We start from the raw sequence: 21758 nt of genomic DNA, 5'->3' as shown, positions 1-21758 counted from the left end.
TAACAAGTTTGACTTTTAACCATCTCCTTAACTTTTGATGCAAGTGTGTCCCACTTTAGCACTTAGAGAAATATGTAATAATGAGTGTAATCTTGAAAAAAACTGTTGCAGTAAGTTGATATATACCTTACGCTTGTTTTAACCGTGTTCATTTACATGGAAATGAATTACATAACAATAATGCATATGTATTCGACAAGACTTTAACGTGTGAAATTTCATGCGAATTATCAAGTTTAAAGATAAACATTTATAAAAAAATAATACATTGTTATTGATTTAAGAAGTTTTATTTATTTTACATGCAGACCATATTTCTTTTTATTCATTACAGTGTCGAGTCACATATTTATCTTCAAAATCTATATTTGAAGTCTTATCAAACATGACCTTCGCCATGAATGAGAACAATTACATGCATTGTCATTACAATTGCAGGTTTTTTTAACTTCTTAGTTATAAAAATATGAAAGCTTCTTCACTATAACAGCATGACAGTTGCTTTGAAATAACAAAAAAAAAGTAAACAGCATTATCGAAATTTAACTGTTCAAATTGATTTCACTTGTCAAAAAAGATATCTTAAAATCAATTTTCTGTGTCAGCATGTTTCTGTGTATTTTGAAAGTCTTAAGCCGGATGTCAGACATATTTCATTTCACTTATATTAGTAAATTATTAGAATTTATTTCTATCCCAGCAGCTGTCATCCGCTTTGACCGGTGACTAAAGGTTGCTGATAAAATACAGTCCCTTTTGAGTCTATAGAATATTATAATCAAAACCCATATCCACATGACTGCAAATACACAAATAATTAATTTCCTTTTAGAGATGTTAAATAAGTTCTATAATATAAATCACGGTTGTATAAATGTTGTCGGGCTTGTCAACGGCAATACAATTCCCTTCAAAAGACACATCGATGTATTAACGAATTCGATGATTTCTTTAAGTTATGAAGTAAAATCAATCCCACATAATATAAACTTCATATCTAATAAAGAGGGAAAATATCAGACGCTGATTAGATTTATTTGCCTTTTTTGTGTTTGTTGTAATATGAATATTTATTTCATATTTGAAATATTAACTATGACGTTATTTTAATTACAGATTTTATCAAAAGTGTATTTTAGTATATACAATTACTGTATCCTTTACTCATGGTTTTAAATATCAAACTTTTGTATTCCCTTTACTAAATCGTGTACATATAGGATCAACTTGACAGACGTTTCCTTGTTGTTATCTAACAAAATATGGATAGCATTTCAGACGAAGAAAAATATGGATTTCGATGGACGCCACTTTGAATTTTCCGTCTTCCAAGGGAAATATTAATACTATTATGTTATCATAAATGATCTTCCTCCAACTTTCTACCTCGATTAAAACAATGTAAATGTTTGAAAAGTTGCTACTAAAGTTACATATCCTCACAAAAAAACACCTTTGTCTTGCATTAGTTATAACACGTTGTCTATCATTGTGTTCTTAGACCTTTAGTTTAATAGCCCCTATTGAATGTTCTCCTTTTTTCAAAAAAAAATATAAGAAAAAAAAATATTTAAAAAAAAATGCTAATTAAAAGGTTATGGTTAAAACATCCTTCTTTATATTTCTTTTTATGAAGTGGTCCAAATTGCTAGATAAAAAAATGAAATTCAAATTACCATACTTGTGTTATTATTGTCCCCACCCTACATCAATATATGACATGCAATAATGGTAATATTTCTATTGAGGCATATTATTTGTTTGTTCTGGTGCTGACCAAATCCTAGCTCTCCATATTAGATATGACACTCGTTACGCTCTTCATTAGAGATGATGTCAAATTCCATTAGAATTCGGCGAAAACAGACGACTTCGCGTAGTAATCAAATTTGTCACAAATTGAAATTTCCCCCATTGTCAGCTGCTAAAACTATCAGGAAATGGGGATAAAGAATGAGGATTTTTCCCTCCTTATGTCCTGATGAGCTCAGTAATTGAAAATTGATGTCAGGTGCCGAAGGCGCTTTATAATTTTTTTTCTTCTTTCTTCTCAAGTTGCTAGATCTTGAGACGTTATTAATTTGTATAAAATTACGATGCCCAGTTTTTACCATTAGATTCTTAGCGCGACAGTTGACGCTTGTATCTGTTGTTTTACCAACTGCTGTTTAGGCAGAATGTTACAAAAATAAATTTAAGAATTAATGCCTTTAGCATCCGTTTAGAAAGTTGAAAAAGCAACTTGAAGAATAGTAATCAGTATCGACACACTGATTGGATAAATGAAGGAATCTATATTCATAAGAACCGATGCGTGATTCATTGCAGTAACACTCTGTCACACGAATGCATTCAATGTGGTTGGCTAGTACCTATGATGAAACACAGTGTTACATTTCGTTGTAGATATCAGCTGATTTGACGGTGTATCAATTGACATATTCTCCGCTCGATGTTCCGCCTTCCTATACACATATTATATCTACATTGGAAAATAGAGAAATGGATCGTAAAACATGAAGATAATTAGCGCCACAAAGCATCACCGATCATTATTTAGAAACTAATCAAAACTGCTTCACTGGACTAATTTGTGAAATAGCCTAAGGAGGAGATACAGGGCCGCATCAAGTTCACGTGTGTATTTTAATGTATAGGTTCATTGGTTTAATTTCAACGAAGCGTACAGGATCAACCATTGTTAAAAATACGAAGAAGATTTAGTCACCCAGATTTAAATATTTCATTGTTGTCTTTCGTGTGTGACGGTCTTATTTTTCACAACGAAATGTTACCGATAGAATGTGACCAAACTTAAAATAATGGTGTAAACAAATATACTTGGATTTATTTACAAAAATACTTTTAATGCACTGAAACCAAAGTAAATGATGGAGGTTTACATATTGACATTGTGGAATATTTACCCTTTATTTCTGTTATTTATAACTGTGGGTAAGTACAAACAGCATCTTTTATTACAATGTCATGTTTTATTTACAGCGTGCACTCGCTTGACATTTCTTTCAAAGGAACAATGCTAATTAGAATTTAATTACATGTAATTAAATTTCACAGGCCGTTGTGCCTCTGATGAATTATGAATGTTTATGTTTATTAAAACAAAAGATAGCGATAATGTAGTCATGAAGAAAATTTACTTTAAAGCAAAACTTAAAAAATTTGTACACAGTTCACTTCTGATAATAAATTATTCATATTTTAATATCTAGAAATGAAGTTGAAATATCAACTGATACGATCCCAGTCATCAATTACAAGAACATAAGTGTTTATTTTTTTTACAACTAATATCAAAAGCAATTAATTTTGTTGGTAACATGGCCTAGATAATAAATATACAATATCATATCATACTGATAATTACGACAAAGATGTCTATTTATAAAGATGAAAACTTGACTTCTCAATGCAATACCGTTTATTTTTTCAAACGGTTTTATTATAGTTATCAATCGTAAAAGTAATCTTAAAATTCTGTAATCTTTTCAAACCTATGATTGATTTTATGTGTGAATTTGTTTAAGCAGGCGAAAAATATTAAATTAAGCTGTATAAGTATCAACATTCTTTTAAAGATCTAAAGTATTTTGAGAACTAAAACTATTTGTTATTGAATTTTGTCAAATATTTACATCTCAATTCAAAACCGATCCTGCTTAAAAGACTTGCAGCAAAAACTGTCTTCTCTACAAATATGACGGTGCAATGTTTTGTGTTCATTTTCCCGAAGACAATGCAATGAACATCTGCGCCCAAGTCTAATGACAATTTATCAAAGATTTTATTGGTGGCTTTGACAAGATGAAGACAGTTTTTTGAAAGGCTGTTTTATATTTTCATTTTATACGAAGACATATACTTGATCGATTTTAGTAATTGTATCACGTAGCATCATACTGTGGTAAATCAATAAAAAACAATAGATAGAATTAAATGAGATTTCCATCTTTGATATATCAAGTCTTTTCCAGCTAGCCTTCTTGCTACCATAAGCACGCCATCATAAATATACAAGCATGCATACTCATTAACATGGGCATCTATGCCATTAAAAAGTACTCCCTTAGTTCAGTTCAGCTGAAAAATCTATGAAGTTTTAAGGCATAAAAAATAGATAAACCATAAGGGAGTAAGATATGCAGACAGATAAATATAAATTGCATGAGTTGGTACCAATGTTTTATTTATAATTTGCACACCCCAATAGAATATCTAATATTGTGGAAATTTCTTTCTATATATGTGTCGATTGCCAAAAAGTGAACTTTAAAAGCTTGACCTGAAACAAGTTGAATATATTTGAAGAAAATTAGTTGATTTTCCTCAAGCAATTTTTCCTAAAATTATTTCTTCTGTGCTTGAAGGCACAGACCGGCCAAGACATTTTTGTCAATTAAGTAAGAGTGATTGAATTCATTATCACTTTAAAGGATGATCTAATTTGATTATCAGCATTGATGTAATCTTATTATCTTGTCATCGTTCTCCCCCATATGGTCCCGTCATCAGGAGTACTCGATTGCTGTTCTGTGTAAAACATAAACGTTTCTCTCCCTGTAAATAAATAATAGACAGGTTTTTTCACACTAGTAACAAGTGTAGAATATATATACATCTCACTTTATGTAAAATTACTTCCCAATGGAAATGTAATTGAATTTTTATCCATTACATTTGTATGTATTGCCAGGAGGGTACTTCGCACTGGATTGTAGATATACATCAGTAACCTTTGCATTACAGTATGTTTTCTCCTTGGTTAATATTCATATGTTTGGTGTTAATTGAATTTCTTGTCGAAGTGATCAGTAGATAGGCGTGAAAATTGTTTAAATATTATCCCATTCTCAAGTAACAAAGATAGCAATGTTTAAACCTAATTTTTGAAAGATTGTATCATTCAATGTACTTATGAAATTGGCTAGTTTTTAAAGAAAATCTTCCCACAATTGTTTTTAAACAAAACGTCTTATAAAAACCACAGAGGATAATTCTTTTAAACTCCTGTGTCATATTTGATTGTATCGTAACACAAACGATACGGGTTTGTTCATGACAAAACTTAGCTATAGTAAGTGTATATCTGATATTTTTTAAACAAAAATAATGGACAATCTTCTATCTATTTTAACACTGCTGCCAATCAGATAAAATCTTAAAACTTGTGGGATTATACCATTCTTAAATTACAATGCGCTTAAACAGTTTATTTATTCCTGGTTAAAACAATAATTTATGGCAGCTTTAGTTATATTTACTTATCGAAGGGATCAACTGTTCGGGTTGTTCAGGTGGTTTTCATTATGTTCCAACTATTTAGATCATTTCCCTAATCTTCCAATGGTCAGTATGTGGTCTTAAAATCCGATCAGCGGGACCATGGGTCTTAATAGTTTTATGATCTCGAGAAATACTACGAACGTAGAATGTCATTAAATAGCTTCAGTAGTCGCTATAAACCTCATTTCGTAGATAAAGTAAGACATTTATTGAATGTCTCATTTTTAAATACAGATACTATAGATGTTCATAGGAGGATAAAGAAAGTTCAGACAGTTTGAATTTTAAATGTATCAAACATTTTAATAATCTCATGAATAAAATGAAATGTGGCGTAAGACATTAATAATAATACATATTTGAGTAATGTATTTATTTATTGTTATTGATGAAGTTCAAGCGAGACCACCAAACTTTTGTCAATCCTATGCTAAAGTTATCAAAATATTTGCTGGAAGGTATATTAATCATATTTTTGGTTCAAATGTAGTGTTGGTGAAGTGAAACGAAATATAAGTCTTAGAAAATTGGTGTAACACATTGTAGATACAGCATTAAAAGGGAAGTTAAATGGATTTGGCAATTATTTTTAACCTCAAAGAAATATTTAACTTCCATGAGAAAATAGGATTTTAATAGCAGAGTTGACCTCACGGTGGTTTTTAGTGTAATGACGCTAATTTAAAACGACTCGAGCGTTTACCACATCTAGTGTGTACTGGAGACTGAAATAGACTATATCCAAGTCAAATCTTAATTTATCTCAAATGTTAAATAATTAAATAGGATAATAATTAAAATGACTTCTGGCTTTTCTATTTTTTAGACGTAGGAAAAATTTACATTTACACACGATATTGACCTTAAAGTTCTCCATTAAACAGTGAACATAATGACTAGCAATAGGAAATGAATAAGTTAATAACATCGACCCGAGTAAAATGGAAATGTATTGACATTCTGCACATTTCCAATTAAAATTTCATACTCGTATAAAGAGATGTAAATTTAATTATCTTCCATATAACAGCAAGTTTACCTTGCGAACTTATGACATTAAATTGTTTTGGTTTGCTGTTGTAGCTTATTGATATTTTCTGTTCGTACATTCTGATACGAGGTTAATCATTTTCTTCTTTGTTTTCATGGCACTTGATATTCCTCAGTCATTTTGAGACATCGTCTGATCAATCGATGTGATTTTCATTGATGCGAATGGACATATAGTATGTCGGTTTGGTTCGTTATTGTTAATTTCAGCTGGCCATGCATACACTAGACCAACAAAGAATCATTTTACCTGACTCTATAATCCTTTCTAATGCGTTTTTGATTAAGAAATTTCCGATATTTCTGCCTACAGAAGTTAATGCCATATTGGCTTTCCAATGTCAGTCAGTCATAGATTTCCTTGGCCAGGAATTAAATTTATGAGTCAAATCTTTGCGATGCTGCTCAGAAATAATCGAGGATTTCATTGCTTGCAAAGAAAACATATGTGAACTTTTGTACGGCAAATTTTAACCTTCAGAATAATTTTTGAAAAATATAGTGTTATTGGCCATGTTGAGGCAAGTAAAATTGTTTTGAATGTGTAACAAGGATTATGAGAAAACCTTAACCTCCTATCCCCACGCTATGGTTTTGTAGTGTAAACATATTGTCAACAAGACAATCATGTAACGTCTCATTCGTTGTCTGACAGTCTTAAGATAATGTTATTTTTGGTTTTGAAAAAACATATTTGTAGGGCCAGAATGCATTACAGTAGGCATGTGCGATAAAACACGTTTTTGAGATTTATCCAGATGAAAAACAAATAAATATTTTGTTTGCCTTCTAATACACACGTGTACATAAATTAGTTTTGAATCTATTAGATTAACTCTTTACTGATTCTGTACTTATTTTCTGTCAAAGAGGCTTTCTTTAGTGTTCCAATATCAAAATTATACGTATATTTTGATGTAGAAACTTTAATTACATCTAAAAGATTTGATTATTTTCAATTTAAATCGACAAGAACACAGCTAAGTGACACAATTGCTATCTTATACGCACTTAAAACAGGACAAAGTAATGCTTATTGCTTTCATTTTGACTAGACACTCTAACAAAGGTGTCTATTGAAATGCACTACAGGAATAAATGTGTAGAGATGCCATACTGTAATGGCCCTCATCCACACTTTTACAAATACGAATATGAAATTTAGGTTTTCATATGAATGATTTATGAAGGGTGTATAGCAATGTGACAACAATACAGTATCAACAGCAATGACAGGCTTATGTTAATACTACCGACAATGTTAAAGGTGGTAGATATTAAAGGAGATATGGTACGAGTGTCACTCAACTGTTCACAAAAGACCAAAATACTTAAAGCGAATATTAAGACATCACGGCTGATGACTGTTAGATGTTTTGTTTTTTTATTGACTTGTGTTTTACGATTGCTGTCGCTTTTGTCTTGCATTTCCGCTATTTACAATTATCTATATGAAGTCAACATTAGTTGTGTCTTCATTTCACTGTTCTTCTAAGATGAGGAACAGCAATACAAGCGCGTTGTTTCTTTTGCTTTGCGTGTTCGATTCTTTGTAAAAAAAAAATGATACTTCAAAATTTTACCTGCTAGGAAATAGCTAATGTTTTTTTTTAACTTATCATGGCCCAATTTGCGGTTTATTGGCTATTTGACGATTCAGGTTGCATGCAGAGTTCATTTTGTTACTGAATATGCTTATTAAGCATGTCGATATAAACATGGAATCTCTTTTCCAACATGAACCACAGATCAATACGAAAGACAATAATGGTGTCACTTTTGTCATTATCAACGTCTCACTGCTCTGAGACTATCGTCAATGTAAGCTGTCACATTGTACATGTCTTTGTTTGCTTTGGAGATATTTATTTTACTATTGCCTTCTTCCAGCGATTACTATTCCATTAACTTTTTGTCGATGTTTTCTTTCCTTGTCAGTAAGACAAACATTCCGATGGAGTAATATGTAAAAACTAGAAAAATAATATTTTTATTGGCGACAATATGTTGACATGATAGTGTCAAGTCTCTGTTGATTCTAAGAAATTGTCTGAACAGTGAGCGGTTTTGGATGTCGTGTTAAGAATAAATGCAAACAAAGTTTATTTACACATTGCGAGGTAATCTCAATTAAGTCTTGATCAGTTTGCTAATCCTATGTATTAAAATACCATGTGGAAAATCAATAACTCACTGGGAATTTCCAAAGGGAGATAAAAAAAATATTTTTCAATCAATTATTCAGATGAAAATAAAACATTTCAGGTGTTATCGCTTCGGATTTAAATAGTTTTCTTCTAAGAAATAGCAGCGTTGCTATAGAAATCGATGTCGTATAAACAAACATACTTCTTTACTAAAAAAAATGTTCAAATATACTTTTGTCACGATGTGACCATAAGGTAATGAAATTTATAAAAATAGCAATCCTGGTCTGAAATAACTCCGTACACCTTACAAAAATAGCTAAGCAGTTCCATCGGGAACATTTGAATTAAGCAAATTATATATCCGTCACGCAAAGAACAGGTAAAAATTATGGTTAAATGTAAGTGTTCAGTTTCCTGGTTTAAAATGAAAAAGTAGGAAAGAAACAGAAATGAAAAGATGACCTTTCGTTTGTTAATGCACATGAATGATTATCTTCTGTTGGAAGAAACGTTGTTCTGAGTGACTGCTCCTTACAATGTTTTCTATAGCCTTGCATTTTTCTCCGGACGATCAGTATTAGGACATACGAAATGGTCAAATTGTACAAGAGAAGAAAGCATCTGTTTGATATTGGGGGTTAGATAACTGAAAGTGAATAAGGAATAACCACACAAACGTCACAATCGTGCCATGATGAATTCCTCAACCTCACAGATGTACATCTTAAAAATGAAAGGTGGGAATACAATAGACACATACCTGACCCATGTTAACATTAACACAACCCGTGTTAATGAACAACATCTGTTGGTCACACCTGTGGTTAATATGAATCATGGTCAGGTGAAATCATCAATGACTCTGTGTTATAAAAGGGGGAATTACGTAAAAAAAAACCAGATAGACCGAGTGAAAATATATTGGTGTCTAAGTTTTAAAATGATTTGTCAAAAGTTTAAACAAATATCGTTTGATGATGAAAGTTAGTCAGTCATAAAAAGAGAGAAAAAAACAGTTTTACCTTTATTAAACTATCACCTATTTTACCTGTTTCCCCTTCCGGAGTTCACGGGCTATGTTTAGTATTTAGTATATATTTGAGTTCAGTGAAGAGTTTCATGACCTTTGGTGTCTTCTTGTTGTCATTGTGCTGTCTATTCTTCATCGCTCGCTTTGCAACTTCTTCTTCTTTTCTTTTTTTTTTTAACTTTCTGAGAGAGATTTGCTATTACAATGTTTTAAACCATAATTTGATTAATCTTAAAACGTGAAAGTGTTTATAAATTACGAGAGTATAAATGACACATATCAGAGATGTCATCATCAAGTTGATGTAACAATATGTCAACTCTATTGACACAAATCTCCCAGGATACACATCAGACAATTATCAATGGTATCTAAAGTAGATTTTTTTTGTGCTTTTAATCATAGTGAAAATGAATTATATTTATTCTAATGTTTATGCATGTTTAATAATACAACAGCAGTTTTATGCTGGACGAATTTAGATCTTTTTATAGTTAATTTAGTCTGCGATGGATCGGATTCCTGAGATTAAAACACAAAGGTCAACGGCCATTGTCCTATGTATAACACTTCCTTATTTGTTTGAAATAAGTTATGAGTATAATGAAAAATAGAAAGTCAATTATAGAAAAGCCCCTAGAATTCAAGCAGATATACATGTTAATAGCTTTCCTCAGTTATGTTAATACAGTTATTAAGAAAGTAGCAGAGATAATTAGTAAAAAACATATTTTCACATTTCACCAGGATTAACTTGGCATTTATTTATAATTCACACAGTAATATTTTCATACCATAATCCAAGCATTCTTGATAAAATTGGCCGGATGTTTGATGTTTGTTTTATTTGATATTGTGGAAATGAAAAACAAATATCAGACTAAGCATCTAGAATTATAAGATAATTTGATTGTATCTGAAAGACGAATTTTTCTTGTAATTATACCTTTCCTAACATGTGTTACTCACTTAGAGTAATATTTGTTTTTACGCGAAGTCATTACCAAGAAGCACCATGAATGCAGTTTAATAATGTTCTGATTTAAAAAGTGTGATATTGATAAATGAAGATTTTCTTTCTTGATGTAGATTCAATATTCAATGTACGTATTCTTTGCTCAGACTTTTTGCACAAAAATAAGCAATTAATATACACATTTAACGCAATCTACATTCATGAACCAAATCTTATGTCATAAAGTGTTGATTAACTAACATTGTGGTATGAACCTGATTGACTTTTAATCTCTACGTATTTGCATAAATTAATAATAAGAACATTGTTATAAATAGTGAAAAAAAGGAAATATTTATGTTATCTATCAAATTATTGCGCAATCGAACTCATGAGATTTGGTTTTAATTAACTTCATGTCTCTACGGGACGTTACAATGACGGGACGGACGTGTGAGGTTTACATAATGTGACGTCGTCTATTTATATGTAATCGGTTCCACCTGCTTTATCTAAGCTAATTATTTAGTATTCATTTATTTATAATTTATAGAGACCAGAAATATGTTCGAATTGTACCAACATCACGCAAAGAAATTTGTGTTGGCGTCGACTTGCCAGATTGATACCCCAACCACTTTGACCAAGGAATTGTATATATTTAATTTAAAATATACAATTCCTTGCTTTAACCGATCTGATGAGTTTTATACTGTTTTAACTGATTTATATAGTTTGTTCTTAGGTTGTTATGTTGCACCACTTTTCCAGGTATACATCATGACATGTTAAAGATCAAGTACGCATTTTGTTCCAGTAGTAATGAATTTGTAAACGGTAGTGGACTATGTATTGTCATGCAATACTATCAGAATGCTTGTTTTATGTATTAGCCTTTTTGATAGAAATGAAAATTAGAAGATTTACGACACATGTCTATGTTACAACAACACAATAACACTTACATAGCGAAATGTTATCATATTTGATCATTTTCCTTTAACATAGAAATATATCGAGAAAGATATATCATAAGTTTTAGGGTTATCGTTCTAGGATACTAAATTGTTGATGTAATGATTATTCGTATTTTTTTTATGTCTGAATAGCTTTAGATAGAACTCCATGATAAAGTATTCATTGCAGCGAATTATCATTCGCGTTTTCAACATGCTTTAGTCCATAGAAAGCAATTTGTATTAGGATTTAGTCGTTCTAATATTGACACATTTTTGTCTTCAACTTTAACCCGGAGGCAATAACTCATAAGAGGTAGTGTGTGTGCTTATCGAGATTCTGCAAAGCTAATCAAGCATAATGCAACTTTTATGGATTGTCTAATACCAATTCGTCCAAGACGATATTTGCCTTTGTTGGTTATATTGCAGAAAGATAAAAATTAATCATTAAGGCTGATACGGAACTTTAAATTCAGTATACTGAAACCATACTCTAAATTGCATTTACTTCTGTGGTTTAAACGAAATAACGAAACTTCTAGTCTAAAATTGTATTTTAATGACAAGTATACAGGTTCCATTTTTCGATTCTGTGAAACAGCATTTACCAAAGTTTTGTCAACAGAACGTCTTATTGTTGTTTTTCAACATACATTACTGTGTAAACATTTTTAAGACTGGCAAACTTGCTTGCAATTAAGTCTTAATATAAAGTTAATTCCCTAAATGATATGTTAAAATGAGACTCTTGACACAAAATCAATAGTGATACGCATTAAGTTGCACATATACAAAATTAAGTAATTTCAATTTGTTTAAACTGCTATTATGAGCCATTTCAGTCAAAAGAGTTCATTAAACATTCAACATGATTGCTCTATAAAAAGATCACATCTGTATTGTTACTCCTGTAATTACTTCTACCACAAGTAAACATTTGTAACCTCTCGAGAATGATCAGTAAATAAACACTCATTTACCACTTTATGTCTATTCTTTACTGATGCCCTAGTGTACGAACAGCTCTTGGACTGGATATAAGCGTGAGCGAAATTACAGTTTTGTCTTTACAGAAAGGTGCTTACAACATTGATAAGTACCCCATACAGATTATGATCTGCTGTAAATGTGCGAGTGTTTATGTTACAAGTACTTGTCACTTTTCCAGATTAATTGAGACGGTCCACTTCACGCTCCTCTTTCGAGTACCGTTTTCTAAAAACCGACGAGTCTGCTCTCATTAACCAATATTCTGTTCGTGTCAGATGTTTGGATATTACAGTTATAACAGTACATGACACATGTTTTATTTCATAACGAGTCCATAATTATATTACATACATGGGTTACTTTACATTAAATTAAGTTCATTTATACATTGATACGTGTTTATATAGGATTTAAGATACCGGTATGCTACAAGAAAAGTGAAAGAAATATACACAGAATGACATTAATGGGTCGGTTTAATTTCAAACATGCGGGTTTTTCTTCTTCATTGTACTGTTATTCGTCTATACAGTAAAAAATATAATATACTTTGAGGACAGTGAGGTCAACATAAACCATCTTTTATATTTTTTCCCTTCGTATCCATTTTTTTTGCCTTAAAATGTCCACCTTTTTTAATTGCATTTTTGACAACACTGCAGGTGGTCTTTAAAGATGCAAGGTAAAACAAATAGCGAATTAAAAAACAATCTCCACGTTCCTATCCTATTTTTCAAAAATAGAAAGACTTAAACACATATAATTTTGTGTTTGGCCTGATGTAAAAAGAAGAGGAAACCGTTGTCTTTGATGGTTCAATTTGACCCTAATTTAGATCATTTAAGCGGATAAATATGTATCATTACACGTCCATTTTCTTTTCCGACTTAGTCATTGCACTGCTCTAATGGTGTGGAGTAATTTGCTCATAGAATTATTTCGATCAGTCTTAATTTTTCCAAAGCAGATATTCAATTTATGAAAGACGAGCTGTGAATCTAGCCGATCACATACTTGTAATTATTTTAATGACCCTTCGATAGGCTGGTTCGGTCGGAAGTAAATTGAAAAGCAAGATTCCTTGATAACCGTATAACTTTCATTGCACCATGATTCATGACAAGACTTCGTTTTTCCCAAATCGATACGCAATCTTGAAGTGTCAGGTAGTCCAAGATTGCCTGTCAGTTTAAGATTTCCAAAATATTATACGTCAACATATCATATTAACGAGCGCACTTATCTGTCAGAAAACAATATCAATTTTAAAAAGAGAACAATCAAATACTACAAAACATATGAAAGTACAAATGGATGTAATGGCTTTGCGTTGACGCATGTTATATATATAGTTAGTTGGTACCAGATTATCTCTTGAAATTTGAACAATTATGTAATCCTGTTTACAGTGAAATATCAATAGTATTTTGCTAAATTTTAGTCTTTTTGCCAATTTCATTCAATTTAGCATTAAAGGTTAAAACTAAAAAACTGATTCTCACAAATTGAACTGGCATGCAATATTGTAAGCCTGGTATTTATGATAAATTTATTCACAGGGTTTTTATCTGTCCAAATTTTTTTATACGTTAAACGAAATGGTTTGTTTTATTGCTACACCGTGTCAATAGGAACATTCAAATTTTCCAATATTAAATGCAACATATAAATGAACTGCTGTAATTTTGTCCATCAATGTCTTTACTGGTCATTTTATTCTCAGTATGTGGGGATGTAGTAATAACCGGACAGGATTGCTACAGAAATGTAAGTGTCACTAACAGAACACAATTCAATTGACAACGCTATAAATATTTATGTTATTTTTCCTGACAAAGTGTAGTGGTCATCCATGTATATGTTTATCCAATAATGGACCGTATATAAACTAGAGATATTAATGTCAGCTACAGCGGGGAACTCGATTGACAAATGTAATGGTTTTATGTAGTTCTCCTAATACATCACATTAGTATTTGGTACATTCGGATACTTTCTTGTTTTCTCAGCAAATGTTCTTGTCATTCCCAATTGTTAGAGCAAAAGAAGTAAGTATTGGTATTGAAGTAATGTGTTGAAAGGAAGACATGATAATGACCTGTTTGTAAGTGACCAACGTGTGAACTTCTGATTGATTTCCCATGCAACTCTACGAATAATGTGCTTTGGTTTTGTTGCGGTTGTTTTGCCGAATTAACAGTATCTTGTTGTGCAGACACTGTGATAAACAGCATGGGATAATCTCTCAAACTGACAACGTTTTTCATTTATCTGCTTGAAACTGCACTCAAAGTTTCTTTAGATTGATTTTAGATCGTACATATCTACAAGCAGCTTTCCAATTATCTACCAAAGTCAGTTATTGATTCGATAAGGTGAAGACTTTTTGAAAGGGTTATCAGAAAAGTTGTGTAGAAGCAATTCTACCATGAACGTTCCTCTTCGGGAAAAGAGTAATTTGAACATTCAAATAGTTTAACGATAACATTCCACAATAACGACATTTAAGTATACTTTACGGGGTTTTTTTCTGTTAATAAATATGTTTCGAATACGTTCTGTTTTGATTACATTATCGCTCAAAGCAATATCAAGGTCTCTGTCATACGTTTGCCTTATTTTGCTTATCTTATGAACGTTTCTGTCGGTTGGCTCTTCTTATTTGGTGTGGCAGCACTATCGTTGCTTATTTCTTTATGTATGTGTACTTAGTTGTTGTTCCAGTATCCATAAAAAATAAAGGTTTATTACACAGGTTAATTTTACATCAAACATTATTTTGTCAATAAGAAATATATGTCCCTTTTGGATATATGGTATAAATAGGAATCCATGTACAGTGTATAAGTCTGTTTGGGTTGTTCTATGTTTCTAACGGGAGCAAGTTGACATGGTATGATATCACATTATACGGATGACATAATAGTTAATTGCATTCTAATAATCCTAATTGCTAAAGCCTGCAGACCATGACACTTAATTTCACAAGAGACCATTAAATTTGCGGACAAGGTTCTATTTTTGTGTTATATAGAGGACTTCGATAGGGAAAATAGCTTGTTACGCCAAACCATATTACTCATAGTCTTTTGTTCGAATCATTGGAACTGCTGTGTTTTTTAAGGAGCAGAAACCTCCCGAAATGATTTAAAAGAATTTAAAAAAAAAATCCTTTAGCTTCAACAAACCAGTCTTCTCCATGTTATTCTAAATGATTTACCACTGACTGTATCTTGTGATCTTACATATACCATGTAGAAAACCCTGTACATTGATGGCATAGCACATCAATATAACATAAAGCCTGGCTTTATCTTTAGATTATCGATAATTCTAATTATATATAGAAATCAATAAAGGAAGCTTCTCCGGGGATGAAATATTAATGAACCCATAGAAACTTATTCATATACATTCTTCAAGTGAACAGATTTTCTTCAAACCACGTAATTAGAAAATAATTCTGTCCCGATCGCTATAGTGTGAGTTACTCTTGGAATCCATGCAATTGATATCTTCTTGGTCAGATACAGAAAACAAATTAGTGGATACGTTTTATAAAATATTTATAAGATTAATTTTGATGATAACGCACACAATATAGTTTGTTATTAAAGTAGCAATTGTATCTGAACCAGGGTTATCAGCGATGAAAATGACAAAATTGCTAAATTATTCTCCCATAAAATGCATGATTTAATAGCTATTAGAAAAACATGTCTTTTAATATCCGCTTGTAAAAGACCTACATGAAAGGCTTAATGTGAATACCACTATTAAATTGCTTTTTAAAATGATAGGACTGATGTAATGTAAAGATAATATTCATAGTTTTCGGTGCAACCTACTTCTTTGAAGAAATAAATGTTTGACGTGATGGAGATATATAGATCTAAAGTCAGAGTTGTTACTATATACACACATAACTTTACTTATGTCAAAACGAAATATGTGTGTGTTTAGTGTTTCGTCCTTTAATGAAATAAGGTAGATAGGTAGCGGAAATATTGTTTTAGTTTATTCATTGTTAAACCCTTGGTATAATCTGTAAGATTTGAAATTACAGTACCATGGATAAACTTTATTCTCAAGTATTATATATAATTTATTTGTTTAAGGCCTGATAGTTAGTTGAGGCAAGTAAGACCTATCAAAAGTTTTCAACTTGTCCGAGGTCGTATTGTTAAAAGTGGACCCAAAAACTTATTTTGAAATCAATTACTCATGGTAGATGTCTACATATAGAATATCAGAAGATACTGCAACTTTTTCATGTGTCATATATAATCTGATAAATAACGGAGATTTATGCTAAAAGCAGCTATTTGTTAATGATACAGCAACTGCCCGAAAAAACATCATAAAACAAACGACATGAGTACATTGTATTTCGTGGAGACCTGTTTTTTTTTCTTTTAATTGATTTGTTTGTATGGAATGTCGATTAAGGAAAATTTATGCCAAAAAGGCGTGAAGTAGAATCTCAAACTATAGTTATCCTAGATCATTTTGCGTTATTTAATATGTCCAAAATAATTTAACCCGTAATGTGACAGAGATTGAAATGTTACACGAAGACGTTCAACATTAACTTTATAATGTGTCTGGTGACAATAGAAATAAAGAATTATTTGACTTTAATTACACATCGTAATGACTTATTCACTTTGGCGACTGTGGCAGAAGATCTATATACTAATTCTGGTCGATTTCTCAGCGGTAGAGCGCTTTGTTACTCTTTGACGTCTAAATAAGGGGAAATAGTATGTCAAGCAGAATTTATAAATGTTTGAATGGTAATGTTTCTGTGAAAGACACTGACAACCTTTCAATAAAAGTACGGTATCAAAGGCTTCATAATTGTTTTGAGTGTTATGTATGTAATTTTACTTTGATTAAGTCAAAAATGTACCCAAGAACAGTACAAATTACAGGAACCGACAATTTTTACGATAATTCCGGCTTTTTGTTGTTTGCAAAATAGTATGAAAATAAAGTCTTTGTTCTTTAACAGCTCAAATTGTATGGAGTTTCTATAAACACATAGTAAAACAAAAGTAACAGTATAGTTAGTTGAAATACCTTTTAATACCCAGTAAATTACGATTCATGGTAAACTTTTAATAAACATAACTTCCAGTGTAAAGTTTGATACATGACTAAAATTTAAAAATATAGATAGATTCAAATATTATCTCTCTATCTTTCGCACTCCCCTCCATCCCCTGGCATGTACATCTTCTCTCTATAAATTTACTCTATAACATTACCCAGGTCGCGAAAAAATATTATACCATTATATAATACAATTTCCTTATGATAAAATCAACGAATACATTCTATACAACTGCGTCCAAGAAATATGTTCATGACACTTGGATTTGCGTGTTTGTACATGCAGTGTAACAGTAATCAGGGAAACATAATCAGAAGCTAGGATGTGTTAATTGAGATTTGTCTTGGAATTATCTTGCAATCATTATCTGGGATTAGAAATTACTCTTCTGTCAACAGCGCAGACTCATGAGAATATATCTGTCCTAACTTGTAAAGTAATGCAGGATGGAATCAGTCTGTTCAACATCATTCACCATTAAAATGCTGTTGCTTTTATGTCGAGTATTAGAACTCAAAATGTTTTCTCTTATTTCCCTTGATATGAAAAGGTGAAAGCGGCAAACATTTAGAAACAAGGCACATGAAATTAATTTACCAAACTCGTACTGTTACTTATTTTTTTTTTTTATATCTAAATACAAGGTTATTTAAAAAAAAAACCCGGGTGTTAAAATGATAAATGTAACTAAAGTACCTGCTAGAGTACCTGTCATCACTTTAAGAAAAACACATTATAGTGGTTCTAAATCATAGTCATTCCCATCAACTCTTCACACTTTTAAACATTTAAAATGAAGAGTTATTTTTTTTAACATTTCTCCTTTCAAAGAATTTTAGAATGACAAGAATATATATTACATAGTCTTCATCACTTGACAACATAAAAATACATTAGTATACAAGCTTTTTCTGCACTTCGCTGCAGAACCGTTATAAGTTATTTTATTTAACATAACTTGCATGGCGTCGAGAATGTTGCCAAAGTTACAGGATGTCAGCCTGTCAGCTGTGATTTCACTTATGATCTTTGAAGTCTATTTCACACACGAAAAAAATGCATCCACATAAAGACGTCAGTAGATCGTGTAATTATTGCTATTGTATAGAGCATTAGATGAAACAGTTATTGGTTTCGCTTCGTTAAAATCCTTATTTATAATCGTACAAAACGAAATCTGACATTTAAATACCATCTTTTGCACTGAGTAACTGTCCTTGTCTGCAGCTTTAACACGTAAATGAAACCAAATCCTAAAATTCCCCATAAAATGCATCCATGATGAAAAATTATTGCAATAAATCTTTCATGATTATATTTTTATCTTCTCAGATCGCTTTTTAAATATAATCAGCCTTATACAACCTATGCTAGAATCAATCATATTTAAGTTTTTGTCAACACTTTCTACCAAAGGTATTTTGAGAAATGTGTTGCGATACTTTTACTTGACATATGAAGCAGTAATGGTAATTTGTCATGCTTAACTCCTTTTATTTCTATCATTCAATAATATATATGTTTCAAATATTTTCTCAAGCAATCTTCGTTTGTCTTAATATGATACATTTTTCATTTAATTTCCCATACATGCATAGAGTTTTCTAAAAAGTTATCAATATCAAATTGGATGCATATGTCTAGATGAGATGTAAATAAAGGGTAACCTGCTAACATGTCAAGATATTTTTTATTTTATTTTCAGCAACGGCGTGTGTATTCCCCGAGGACATACGAGGACGATGGTATCAAAGCCGTTATGGCGAGCTAGAAATATCACACAACGAAATTACAAGAAAGGGAACGTGTGCTCAAAATGAAGACAACAAATACCTCTTATATAATAGGTAAGATAAGTCGATAAGTCGAAGATTAGAGAAGCAAGGGGAATAGTATCAGGGGAAAGCATCGACAGTATCTATACTTTTACATTATCAGGGGGAATTAGTATCAGGGGAAAGAATCGACAGTATCTATACCTTTCACATTATTAAACATCTGTTGGCAGTAAACTTATACCATTTTATGGGTAATAAACTGCACATGGATATTATGACTGAAATCCAAAATAAATTCTCAACACACCGAGTAATAATAAACTTGGAGAGTAGGCATGTGATATCGATATTTATATTTTAAAAGCCCATTCGACATTATCATTGTCGTAGACACAGTTGTCGAACACAAAGCACTTTAAGTTGTTGCCATTATTATCTTTATCTTGGATAGTTTTGTTGCTTTCTATCATACACATTGGTCTCAATATAAGTTTTGTTCTGTTTGGTTTGTATATATTATACATAGTATATTCCTGTTGTATTTAATGCATCTGAGTTCAAATAAAGTTAAAAAAAAAATTGTTCGAGTATATAATTTCGAAACATATACAAGAATAAGGAGATGTGGTATGATTGTCATTGAGACAACTTTACACCAGAGACCTTATAACGTTGGTTAGCAAAATAGGTTAAAGGTTATATAAATGCAATATTTAAATCGAAACTATGGATGTTCAAAATCGTTGTCAGACTATAATACACCTGTATGTTTTGTATTATGTTTGACTATAATACCTTTGTTTTGTATTCAGATTATCCATAGGTGTACATGTCTAAATTTAATTTAGATGCTTGATTTATTTCCAATACAATTAGGTAAATTTACATAAATATTGAATCAAAGGATAAATACAAATCAAAATAAATTTATACAAACGAATTATGGTATTTCTGAGGTAATAAGTTGATTAAGCCCGTGTCATATTTACTTATTGATGTTGGTGTTTCGACAAAAGATTAAATTTGTTGACTGTATAATACGAATTTATTTTTCTACAACTGTTATAGCTTCTGTTTGTTTTATTATAACTTGTAGGTGATTAAAGTAAGGGTTTATTGCAAGGAAAGCACATTAAAATGGATAATGAAATCCAAATATTGGAATGTGTAGAAATATAACAAACAACAGAGGAACCTGGCATCTGTTTTAATATTAAATACTAAACAATATTACCATCGATCAATGGTGTTCCTGTGATGTGTTTGATTTTTAATAAACGATGCATATGTTTTTGTGATAAATAGGTTCTGGTCGACAGGCTTTCACACGGAAGTTTAATTTATTTCCCATTTCTATTGTCCTGTATAGAGCTAATTAAATGGATGGGCAATTGACTTTCTGAACCCAGAATTTTATTTTTTGTTGGTCTTGTAAATTAGTACGGAAATGTTTATTCATTATTCAGTGCATTTCAGTTCATCCTTAATTATCCTATAAATTAGAACATTTGTGTCTATTTGAGAGTTAAATTAGTGCCATGTTATACCTGCTAACTAAAGTCCCAAAATAAACCATACTTATTTCTTATGACTGCTGTGTTTCGTGATCTGTATTATCATAACTGGGATTCCTTTGAAAATTTCATTCAGAAAGTTTCTCACAACAAGACATTTTAATACGATTTTGTATGCTTTTACGAAGAAAGAAAATTGGACCATCATGTGACCCAAAACACAAAACACTAAAAGACAACATTACTTTGAAAATGTTTCGTTGTGTGCTCAGTTTATTACCACTTAAACAGATGTTGCAAAACAAAACATAACCAAAATAACATTTTTTTTCAGATCAAGAAATTGTTATAAGTGTTTAGTTATAACAAGATGGCATAAAAATATATTACAGTATAAAGAAAGTGAGTATATATACAGACATAAAAACATAAAAACTATATGTTATCAACTTTTAGTACTATTAAGATCGCATCTTATTTTTTGAAGATTTCAAAAAGTCTTTCACAATTCCTATGAGTAACCCTCTCCATATTCCCTATTGTCACAGCTGTTATCTGATACTTTATTACCATGAACTGAGGCGCCATATTGGAATTAATTCGGTTTAGATTGACAGCTAAAAATATCGAGTTTGCTTTTTTCAAAACTCGTATAGGTGATGAAATTGAATATTAATTTCAACATCTGCCAAAAGATTGTTTTATATTTGTACAAAGTTTCAGCTATTTTTAATCTTCCAAGTTAATTCTAAAATATTTTGGTTACAATTTATGACTGGCATTAGAAAAAAAAATATTTGAAGGGTCAAATCACCTTTTTAAACAATTAATTTTTATCGTACTATTGAAATATGGCAGAGCTAGAGAAAATGTCTTTTCTGTGGTACTCTTCTTTGTCACGTTGATTGCAGA

General features: G+C 31.1%; 1 protein-coding gene across 2 annotated transcripts in view; it reads left to right on the top strand.

Annotated features, from left to right (window-relative positions):
* Window positions 1-2316: 2316 nt before the first annotated feature.
* LOC134687043 (uncharacterized) overlaps window positions 2317-21758 on the top strand; it is a 35284-nt gene continuing 15842 nt past the window's right edge. The window contains exons 1-3 of one of the 2 annotated variants that reach the window (XM_063546994.1): window positions 2317-2955; window positions 19260-19401; window positions 21181-21248. In XM_063546994.1, coding sequence (XP_063403064.1) covers window positions 2889-2955; window positions 19260-19401; window positions 21181-21248 — 277 coding nt within the window. In that variant the 5' untranslated portion in view covers window positions 2317-2888. The remainder of the gene's footprint in view (window positions 2956-19259; window positions 19402-21180; window positions 21249-21758) is intronic. The other variant, XM_063547004.1, reaches the window with a different exon arrangement.

Source organism: Mytilus trossulus, chromosome 1 (assembly GCF_036588685.1).
Source record: "Mytilus trossulus isolate FHL-02 chromosome 1, PNRI_Mtr1.1.1.hap1, whole genome shotgun sequence".
In the NCBI taxonomy this organism is placed as follows: domain Eukaryota; kingdom Metazoa; phylum Mollusca; class Bivalvia; order Mytilida; family Mytilidae; genus Mytilus; species Mytilus trossulus.
Note: the sequence above shows the minus strand (reverse complement) of the source record. Positions and strands in the feature narration are given on the sequence as shown.